Source organism: Mus pahari, chromosome 23, assembly GCF_900095145.1.
Source record: "Mus pahari chromosome 23, PAHARI_EIJ_v1.1, whole genome shotgun sequence".
Taxonomy (NCBI): Eukaryota; Metazoa; Chordata; class Mammalia; order Rodentia; family Muridae; genus Mus; species Mus pahari.
In genome coordinates, this window is record NC_034612.1 from 14,267,342 (window position 1) to 14,278,723 (window position 11,382).

The 11,382-nt window shown below is 49.2% G+C and overlaps 1 protein-coding gene across 3 annotated transcripts in view; it reads left to right on the forward strand.

The window, feature by feature from the left end:
* C23H12orf65 (chromosome 23 C12orf65 homolog) overlaps positions 1 to 11,382 on the forward strand; it is a 14,552-nt gene that overhangs the window by 1,623 nt on the left and 1,547 nt on the right. For 2 of the 3 annotated variants that reach the window (XM_021187228.2, XM_029533733.1), the window contains exon 2: positions 9,534 to 9,842. In XM_021187228.2, the coding sequence (XP_021042887.1) occupies positions 9,552 to 9,842 (291 nt within the window). In that variant the 5' untranslated portion in view covers positions 9,534 to 9,551. The remainder of the gene's footprint in view (positions 1 to 9,533; positions 9,843 to 11,382) is intronic. The other variant, XM_029533734.1, reaches the window with a different exon arrangement.

Below are 11,382 nucleotides of genomic sequence, written 5' to 3' on the forward strand. Positions count from 1 at the left end.
CCTGAGCTGCGTTGTCTGGCCTCACTTTACCTGAAATTTAAGGAGATCGGCTGTATGTGTGTCTCTCCAAGCACTTGGAGCGAGGAGGAGCGTTTGCACATGGAAAATAACCAGATTTTTATTGGGGTTTTGTTTCATTCTGTGGTGCTGAAAGCCCACCGCTAAGCAGTGACTCCACTGTGAAGCTACATTTCTAACCCTGGATTTGAACTTTCTGCTTTGTATGAGTTTTCTGCTCTACTTCCTAAAGCTAGTTCTGTGTAACCAGAGCTTGGTTTGATCCAGACCCCTCAGTGAGCCTGCTGGGAAGAGCAGCTGTAATTTTGGCATCATAATGATCTCCTTGGCACCTGGCTTCCTAGGCCAGAATTATGATCTGAGCAGAGAGCACCTCTCTGGCATTTCGTGGCTTCCAGGTACTTCTTAAGTTGGACCAAACCAAGCAAAATGATCTACAGGTCACGCGTCTAGATGCCTTTTCTCTTTCAGCTTTCAGAGCCCAGGAAGTAGTTGCTTTGCAGGCTGGGTTTATGCCATCAGACCACAGCTGAAGTGCTGTGTGAGTCAAAGACTCCTCAGTTGTGCAGTTTAGCTGCTAGTGTGATACCATCTAACACATACTAAAACCTTTATGTTTGTGGTGACACACTTGGCTGTGTCCTCACCCTGCATAGTATGATCTTCCTTTGAGACATAAAAAGGTGTGACCATGGCTAAAAAAATCAATCACGGGCTGGTGAGATGGCTCAGCGGGTAAGCATTGACTGCTCTTCCAAAGGTCCTGAGTTCAAATCCCAGCAACCACATGGTGGCTCACAACCATCCATAATGAGATCTGACGCCCTCTTCTGGTGTATCTGAAGACAGCTACAGTGTACTTACATATAATAAATAAATAAATCTAAAAAAAAAATGTCAATCACAGCTCTGCGCATGAGTATTGCAGAGTTCACACTCATCCTTCATGGTAGCACAGGCCTGTAATCCCATAATTTGAGATGCTGGAGCAACAGGATCGGGGGATTAAGGCTAGCCTAGGTTACGCAGGAAGCTGTCCTGGAGTGGCTTGTGCCGCTCAAGTGTGAGGACCAGAGTTTGGATTCCCCAGAACTCCCTTAAAATACCCAGTGAGCTTGGTGACCAGCTTGTGATCCCACCTTGGGAAGACAGAGGCAGGAAGGCAGGAGTCCCAAGCTGCCCAGAGAGGGTAACCATATCAGAGAGCTCTGGGTCTGATTGAGATCCTGACTCAGTAACTAAGGTGGAGAGCAATGGTGGAGGGTCCCGGCATAGACCTTGGTCCTATATGTGCGCGTGTTCACACACCCACAAAGGGAAATGGAAAAGGAGAAGAAAGTGTAGACTTCTGCGGTATAGCCTCTCCGCAGTAATAAGGAGAGGGAGACTCAAGAAGAGAAAGTTAGCCGGGCGTGGCCGCGCTTGCCTGTAATCCCAGCACTCGGGAGGCAGTAATAAGGAGAGGGAGACTCAAGAAGAGAAAGCCAGCCGGGCGTGGCCGCGCTCGCCTGTAATCCCAGCACTCGGGAGGCAGAGGCAGGCGGATTTCTGAGTTCGAGGCCAGCCTGGTCTACAGAGTGAGTTCCAGGACAGCCAGAGCTATACAGAGAAACCCTGTCTCGGAAAAACAAAAAGAAAAAAAAAAAGAACTATAAGGGAAGAGCAGGTTGGAGGTGTTATGAAACATGCTGGGGAAAAGATAAATTTAGTTTTTAAAGAAAGTCAAGCACAGCCAGGGTGTGGTGGCGCATGCCTTTAGTCCAAGTGCGGGAGGCAGACGGATCAAGGCCAACCTGGTGGGAAAAGAAAAAGTCAGGCATGGTGGTACACACCTTTAAAATTAATCCCAGCAGTCAAGCTACAGAGGCAGGTGATCTCTACCCAGTTGAGGCCAGCCAGGGCTCCATAGTGAGACTCCGACTCGGACAAAACTGTTGAGAACAGCTGGCCTGTCCCCCACTCAGGACTGGCAGAACTTCCAGATCATCTGAGGCTCTGCAGTGAGCCTGAAGCTATAGGATTCCCTGGCTTTAAACACAAAACACTAATGATCGTCACAGTAAGCAAACTTAAGAGAATCCACACTTCCTTATTTTCTTGATATTATCATTTTTGGTTTGGCTTTTTTGTTTTAAGGAGTTGGGTCTGTGTAGCACACAGGCTAACCTCAAACTTGAAATTCTCCTGCTTCTATCTCCAAGGTGCTGAAATGACAGGTTTGTATTGCCAGAGGCAGCTCAAGTGCTGTACTATGAAGGGTTTTGTGAAGGCATCTGGTTACTAGACATATTCAACACCATTAATGTTACACAGGCTCTAAGAGTTTAAAGATAAAGGGGTGTGCTGTGAGTTCTGCTTTCTTAATGTTCTCATTGCGATCTCAGAGCGTGGTTGATAAATTAGAAGCTTCCTGTGAGATGCCACAAATAGGACAGGTGGAATTCTCGGTGCATTGAAATGTTCTACTATAAAAAGAGGACTAGGATGGTGGTGGTGTGTGAGCTAGCTACTGGGCCCTTTATGTATTTCATTAGTCGTCTCGTCTCTTGACCTAGGTAGCAGCTAGCCTAGAAAGTTCAGACCAGGCCCGGAGCGGTCTCCTTTGCCACCGATCCCCCGATCAAAGCAGGAGCGTGTGTCCCAGGCTGGCCTCCACCTCTCTAGTGTAGTTATTACGAGCATGTTCCACCATGCCTGGTTTACGCTCTGCCGGAGATAGACCCTAGAGCCTCATGCATGCTGGGCAAACATTGCTCCCTGAGCCCACGCCACAACCCCTCTATGACGACCTGAAGAGTCTCACATGTGCCTAACAGAATACTTCTTTCTGCTGGAGCCCTGTTCCAGAACAGGCACTGTTTGGCATTCTTTCTTCAGATGATGCAGATTCTCAGTGTCCTTGCTGCCATGTCACCTTCAATAGCTCAAATCTTTATTCAGTCCATTCTTTCTTTTAGAGAACCTCCTTTCCTTCCCATCTCCTGTATCTCCTCCTCCGTCTCTTCTCCATCTTTGCCATCATGATCCCAAGCCTCTCGTCAACGGTCTTGCCATCCTCACTGTCGGGTTGAAGGCAATATCCTGCTCCAGGTGTGGTCCTTGAACTAATGGTAGCAGCCTTACCTGGGAGCTAGTTAGAGAAAACAAAGTCTGCCAGGCATGGTGGTATCCATCTTTAAATACCAGCACCGAGGAGGCAGAGGCAGGTAGAATTCTTTGAGTTCAAGGCCAGCCTAGGCTACATCCTGAGTTTCCTGGCTAACTGGGACTTAAAATAGTGCAGCTCTGTCTCAAGAATAATAACAGGAGACAGAGATTCAGGAACGCAGAGTCTCGTTCCCTGCCTGCCCAAGGTGCAAGATCAGATTTAATCAGACTCCCAAGTGTGCCATGTGCTCACTGAGGAATGGGCACTCTGCTGAGAGCACCTCTCCTCTAGGGCCCTATGGAGTTCTCACCGTGAGTTCTCGCTGTTAAGTTTTAATGAAGTTTCTGCAAGGCTGGCACACCATGAAGGTGGTGGTTGGGGAGAACTATACTCAGTCCCTAACCTTTCTAAAGGGACACCGAAGGAGTAAATGTCCAAATAAGCAGCTGCTCTAGAGATTGAAACCCACCCATGGGCTTTCCTAAGATGGAATTAAACTCAAATTACCTTGCTGGATGTAGGTGTGGTGGCAATAATCCCAGCACTCAAGAGTCCAACACAGGAAGTGCAAAATTCAGGACCACCTTGTCTTCAGATAAACAACGATATCCTTGATGGGTTGTTTTAGTTACATGAGTGTGTACGTGTGTGGAAAGAGAAAGGGAGAAAGAGAACCCAGCTCATAAGAATCGCTTCTTTCTATCATGTGGGTTCCAGAATTGAACACAGGTTTTCAGACTTGGCGGCAAGCTCCTTTACCTGCTGAGCCATATCACTAGTCCTGTTGTTGGCTATAATCCTCTGCCTCTTACTTATTGCAATGCTAGGCTAAAGAAGTAAGCACGCTGCCTTACTACTAAGCAAGCTCCAAGCCAACTTGGGGGACGGGGGGTGTTGAGACCGGGTTTTGTAGGCCTGACCATCTGGAACTCACTCTTTAGACCAGGTTGGCCTTGAACTTGGATCCACCTGCCTCGGCCTCCTGTGGGCTGGGATTAGAGGCCTATGCCACCATACCCAGGCACCCAGCCAAGTCTGTTTCTCAGAGATGTAAGAATGACCCTCTACCCCCATCCACAGGATTAAGGCTGTTGAAGGCACAGCACGGCCTCTTCTGTCGCACTTGAGCCTGGGATTGTTCTGTCCTAGGCCTTGCTGCAGAGTTGAGGGGGCCATCCCATCAGCTGCATCCTCCCAGGTTTGGGTTTATTTAGGAAGCTGAAGGAAGGAGGAGTGTTTGTGAGCCAGAATTGGGGATAAGAGGCATAAATAGATTGCAAGTCCCAAATCCTGACAGGAGCCTTCTTTGGTGTGCAAACTATTTGTGCCCCCTGCGGCCTATACTTGATGCTTAGTAGATCTTGAAAATTTTCACCAAATTCATGTTCTCTTTTGGAAGGTCTAAGTAGACCTATTCTCGCTACAGCTGACTGAGCTGGGACTTGGATGGTGAGAGACTTATCAACCCAAACTTCACCAGCTCATAAATAGCTGAAGCCGTGATCAAAGGAAAGGAGAGCCAGGGAAGGCCAGGTACAGAGCCAGCCCTAAATTTAAGCCCACACTCCCAGGAAGGAATCAGAACAGAGCTGCCGGCTGCTGGTCTCCCCTTAGCGCTTCTTTTTGTCCTTTTGTCATTTTTCTTTTGTGTTTGAGCTATAATTTGAGCTGCTTTTATTGTCCCCAAAGACTTCGGGTTGCGATGTGATATCACAAAACCTGAAATCCAGTCTGTATTCTCTGGGCTGTGGGGAAGCAGAGCCATGGGTGTGTTTGTCATTTTTAGCAGTCACTGGAGTAGATCCAAAGCGCCAGGAGATGAGAAGTGTCTAGCATTGTCTGATTGGCTGCTGAAACTCACCATTGAACAAAGCAGCCAGTCACTGAACACTGGGGACCTTCTTGAACTCGGTTGGGTGGGAGAGCTTCCAGGGTGTCTGTCAGCCCTGAACCAGGACAGAAGGGCAGAGACTGAGCCAGTGGCGGTGACAGCTGCTGATGAAAGCACTCTCCCTGCTGTCTTTGTCTGGAGTCTGGCCTGTCCCAGACTTGCTTCCTGTCTTTGTCACAGCACTCTATATCACTGCTGTCCTCTGCTTGGTTAGTTCACTAACCAGCGGAAGAGAAACCCAGAGAGACCCTGGGCTCATATTCCATGGTCAGCCCCTAGACTTAAAGCTTTCTACTACACAAAGGAATTTTGTTCTGTACGCCGAAAGCAGAAATCAGAAAAGGGCCGTTTGGGACATGTCACTGATTGTAGTGTCTGGGTTCGTCGCGTTTTCGTCTTTGTGTATTTGCGGTTGTTTTTGTTTTGCTTCCAGTTTATTATTTTGTCATGCCATAACACATATCTGGAGGTCAGAGGACAAGTTTTAGGCGCCGATTCTCTTCCATCTTGTGAGTTGCTGGGATTGAACTCAGGCCATTATTTTTGGTGGCAAGCTTCTTTATCCACTGAGCCATCTTGCTTGTCTTTGATGTGGTTCTGAAGCAGAATATTATGACTCCCGGGCTGGCCTTAAACTCCAGAACTTCCTGCCTCTACTCCCAAAGTCTAGGATTACAGGCACGGGGCCACCACAGCTTATTTATCACTTAGGTTTTCATAAGGGTAATTCTAATATACTTCACATCCTCTGTGTGTGTGTGTGTGTGTGTGTGTGTGTGTGTGTGTTCCACCACAGTGCTTATGTGTGTGAAGATCAGAGGACAACTTTTCAGTAGTCGGTTCCTATTAAGGGTCCCAGGCCAAACTCAGGTCATCACACTTGGTAATAACCAATTATGTTTGCCTGTTTGCTTGCTTGCTTTGTGTGTGTGTGTGTGTGTGTGTGTGTGTGTGTGTGTTTGTGCGTGCGCGTGCGCGCGTGTACGCGTGTGTGTGCAGTGCCATCAGAGGACAGAAGAGCCCACCAGATTTCCTGGAACTGGAATTCCCAGGAGCAGCCCAGTGTGGGTGCTGGGAACTGAACTCAGGTCCTTTACAAGAGCAACATGCACTGTTAACACTGAACCATCTCTCCAGCCTCCTCCCCTGCAGAAACAGTTGCTGTTTGTGAGAGGGTTGGGTTTTTTGTTTTTCAAGACAAGGTTTCTTTCTGTAGCCTCAGGTGTCCTAGCACTCCCTCTGTAGAACAGACTGGCCTCGAGCTCAGAGATGAACCTGCTTCTGACTCCTGTGTGCTGGGATTAAAGGTGTGCACCTTAAAGCGTGCCTTTTCATCGCTCTGGATTTTGATAATACGCCCTCCAGGGGAACACCTTACACCATTGTCTTAAAACCCACCCGCCCGTCGCTATGGGCTGGACAAAAAGAAGCCATGGGCTTAGACCATCCTGTCAGTCACAGGGTTGAAAAGGGGCGGCAGCAGGCTCGAGAAGACTGTGTCACAGTCCATCCGTAGCATAGGGCACGAGAAGACTGTGTCACAGTCCATCTGTAGCATGAGGCTCGAGAAGACTGTGTCACAGTCCATCCGTAGCATAGGGCCCGAGAAGACTGTGTCACAGTCCATCTGTAGCATAGGGCCCGAGAAGACTGTGTCACAGTCCATCCGTAGCATGAGGCCCGAGAAGACTGTGTCACAATCCAGCCTGTCCAGTCCCCATAGAGAAAAGAGGGTTCCAGAGATTCCCAGGGCCAACTCCTCTGCCTACTCAGAAGCTTGCACTGAAAGCTTCAGGAAAGTGGGGCACTGTGCCTTACACCTTTAATCCTAGGTCTACGTAAGAGTTCCGGGCCAGCCAGGGCTGCGTAATGAAAACCTGCCTCAGCCAGGGCTATACAGAGAAACCCTGTCTCGGAAAACCAAAAAAGAAAAAAAAAAAAAAAAAAAAAAAAAAAAAAAAAAAAAAAAAACGAAAAGAAAAGAAAACCTGCCTCAAAATAAAGGGAGAAGGGAAAAGGGAGGGGGGCATCAAGGAAGTAAGGTGGGAGAGCAAGGCATGATGGTACACACCAAGAATCCCAGAACTAACTCAGGAGGTGGACACAGGATGATGAGAGTGAAGCCCAGCCTCACATTCTGTCTCCTAGAGAGATGGCTCAATTGGGTTGGGTTGGGTTGGGTTGGTTTGGTTTTTCGAGACAGGGGTTCTCTGTGTAGCTCTGACTGTCCTGGAACTCACTCTGTAGACCAGGCTGGCCTCGAACTCAGAAATCCGCCTGCCCCTGCCTCTGCCTCCCAAGTGCTGGGATTAAAGGTGTGTACCACCACGCCCGGCAGACTCAATTGTTAAGAGCATTTTCTGCTCTTACAGAAGACCTGGGGTCAGTTCCCAACACACATATGGTGGCTCACAATTGTCTCACTCCAGTATCAAGGGATCCAACACCCTCTTGCATGCATATAATGCACATACATACATAAATACAGGATGGCAAAACACTAAATATGGAAAATTTAGAAAATTGCCAGGTGTGGTGGCATACGCCTTTAATGCCAGCACTCAGGAGTGGAAGCAGACTGACCTCTAGGAGTTTGAGGCCAGTCTGTTGTACAGAGTAAGTTACGGGACAGCCAGAGCTCTAACAGACACCCTGTTGACAGATAGGCAAGCAAGACAGGCAGACGTAAAAAAACAGACAAAATGAGAACGCACCAGAAAGAGCCTGTGGCTAACATTGTCTTCAAGGTTCTCCTCAGTACTCACCAGGGCAGTTATCAGCAGTCAGTGGATGACAGTGGGTTAGGGGTAATAAAGTAAGCTGAAAGCATTGTAGTAGAACCGGGTACTTCTGTCCTGGAGCCCTAGTCCTCTTAGAACCTAGCCCTTCCCTATATAGCAGACCAATGCCAGGAACCTATGTCACCAGGTTTCTGCTGCTGTCGAGAGCCTTGGGCACAGTATGAAAGTGGCAACCATGCTTGGCGCCTCCATGCACCTCAGGAGAGGCCTGGTCTGCAAGGAAGCTGTGTTTCTGATTGCCTGGCTGCTGAACACTTGACTGAGATGTAGCCGGAGCCCCAGAAGTCATTGGCAGAGGCTCTCCCCAGAATTGTTTTTCTCTGATCTTCTTCCTTTGTGAGCTGAGTGGGTTTTCCAGTTGATGCTTTGGGCCTGGCTTGTGACTCACCCTTTCACAGGGACAACCATTGTACGTACCTCTGACCCCTTGAGAACCTCAAAGACCTTTACGATTGACCATGTCCGGGTCGTTACTATCCCCTGTCCAATCCATTTGTCAGCTAAGTGATCTCAACCTAATGCTCTATATTTTTGGTTTGGCTGGGTTTGTTTTGCGTTTTTCAACACAGTATTGCTCTGTGTAGTCCTAGCTAGTTGTGCCGTGTCTTTAATCATTAGTTAAACCTTTTAGACTTTTAGACAGGGTCTTATAACCTCTGGTGGTTATTTAAGTCTCTCATTGTTTAAAAACAAAGACTTCCTGTACCTGGGGGTGTAACTTGTTAAGAATGGGTGGCACATGCAGGGTGCAGCTCCGCCTCTCTATGGTCCTAAACATCTTCTCTGGCTAGCACACAGGGCCAGCTCCTTCATCTTGACACCATTCATACATGAGTTGTGTTTCAGCCTAACAGGCGCCTTGGTAGAAACTGCTTGACTCGGTAACAAGGCCAGTTGGATCCCATTATTGGCAGTGCATCCCAGGGAACAGATGTTCCCATTCAAACCCGGGAAACTGCCAGTGTCACAACGCAGCAGTTGGGAAACTGATGGATGGCGAAGTTTCCTGTATCAGGCTTTAACTCTGCTGTAAAGCAGACTCACACTAACATCCTTGTACAAACACAAGTTTCACATTTAAATATTGTCCTTGACTGGGGTCTTAATGCTTCCCTTTATGTCTTTATCAGACCACATGCCCCACTCCTCTAAGCGACACACTCAACACCTCTTTCCTGCGGAGCTAGCACCTCTCGGTGCGCTGAAAGTATTTTTGGTGTTTTAAAAGAAACTGTGTAGTCTATGGCCATGCCACCCTGAATGTGCCCAGTTCTCATGTGATCCTGGAAGCTGAGCAGAGCCGGGCCTGTTCTGTCCTTGGGAATACCTGGTGCTGTGGGCCCTGGGCATGAAGGACTACCCCTGAGATTATATAAAAACCTGTGTTTGGAGCTGGGCGTGGTGGCGCACGCCTTTAATCCCAGCACTACTGATCATAGGACACCATTACTTCCTATACTCCTTGATTAAAATGTAGAGGGTCCCAGCACTTGGGAGGCAGAGGCAGGCGGATTTCTGAGTTCGAGGCCAGACTGGTCTACAAAGGGAGTTCCTGGACAGCCAGGGCTATACAGAGAAACCCTGTCTCGAAAACAACAACAACAAAACCTGTGTTTGAAACCAGGGTGTCGTCTTGAGAGCAAAGGAAAACAGTCTCACTTCTTTCTCTGCTCAGGTCCTGCCACACCAAGCCATGTCTTCCGCAAGCACCTGGGCTCTGCTCCGCCTCCCTTCACCACTGATCAGGATATGCTCTGGGAAGTGGGGGCTCAGGCGTCAGGAGAAGCCAGCACTGCTCTTCCCAGGAACGGCTGCCAGCGCAGTCCAGGTGGCAGGCAGGAAGGACTACCCTGCCCTGCTCCCCCTGAATGAGAGTGAGCTCGAAGAACAGTTCGTGAAGGGACATGGCCCAGGGGGCCAGGCCACCAACAAGACCAGCAACTGTGTGGTACTCAAACATGTGCCCTCCGGCATTGTGGTCAAGGTAGAGGCGGGTGGGGAGTCCGGGACCTCGGCCATAGCAGGTTTCAGCCAGTGGGCATGCCCATTCTGGCACGGGGACACTGCCAACTTGGGATGATCAGGGCACTGCAGATGTACCTGAGCCCTGAGCTGTTCCTCTGTAGACAAACCTCCTACCCAATCTCAGGAGCCTGGTGGCAGGGCTCTGCTGCTCTGCCTGAGTGTAGCTCTGTGTGTCACCAGAAGCGAAGCCGTGGCTCAGGCTGGTCTCCTTGTAGCCTGCTGCTCTCCACCCACCCCTGGTCTCCAGCACAGGACTAATGGACCCTGCTGCTAGCTAGAGCTCTCAGTCCCCAGCTGGTGGGCTCTCTCCTCCCTGCCCTGTACAGCTAATGCCTCTACCACATGCTTTTCTGTGGAGGCAAAGCTCACAGGCTCAGAAGGCAGAGTGCTCTGGGCAAGGGTGGCGCCAGCTCCCAGCTAAATGCACAAGTAGGGAGTGGCCAAGTCACTTTTTAGCCCAGATGCACCACCTCTGAAATACAAGGCAGGCCAGGAGAGCTGCTACACTGCCACTGCCACTTACAAGTCACGAAAGCCCCCACGCAGCACATGCAGCCTGTGAGGGAGCTGTGATACTCCACCACTCAGGGCAGCGACGTGTTTCAAGCCACACCATTCACACTAACTGAGTCTTATAAGCCTGTGCCCCTGTAAGCTACTGAGGCAGGCAAGGGCGTGCTCGTCAGCCTTTGAAAGCTGCTTCTGGCCAGCCTCTTGAGCTAAGACGTGAGTTAGAATCCTCGGGTGTTTTTTCCCCCTTGAGAAAGTCATTCCAGGGGCAGGCGGATTTCTGAGTTTGAGGCCAGCCTGGTCTACAGAGTGAGTTCCAGGACAGCCAGGGCTACACAGAGAAACCCTGACTCAAAAAACCAAAAAACAGAGAGAGAGAGAAAGTCATTCCCAACAAAATCCCAAACGCTAATTGTGTTGACCCTGCCACCAGCTTCATTTTCCTTTGGCTTTCTCTCCCCCGTACCACAGCATTTCCTCTGTCCTCAGCTTTGTTGGGCCCCTCGCCACCATCAGTTTCACACTGAGTGTGGTAGGACGCCGTCTGTGAAGGTGTGTCCCCGTCTCAGACAGCTCCACTTGTGAATGGCATGTGAATTTTGCACAGTTGCTTCCAGACAAGCTAGACTCCAGTCAGCGGCTCCATAGTTACTTGGGAAGGGCTTAAATCGGTTTGAAAGTGATTGTTGGGGCTGGAGAGATGGCTCAGTGGTTAAAAGCATTGGCTGCTCTTCCAGAGTACCCAGGTTTAAGTCCCATGGCTCATGACTGGCTGTAATTCTAGTCCCAGGGGATTTAGCCTCCATGGGCCCAAAGCATGAACACGTTACACATATATACATGCAAGCTAAACACTCATATAAATTAAATTAAAATTTAAGCTATTGCTGCTTCTAAATATAAAATCTTTTATTTTTTTAAAAGATAAGGTATTAGCCAGGCGTGGTGGCACACACCTTTAATCCCAGCACTCGGGAGGCAGAGGCAGG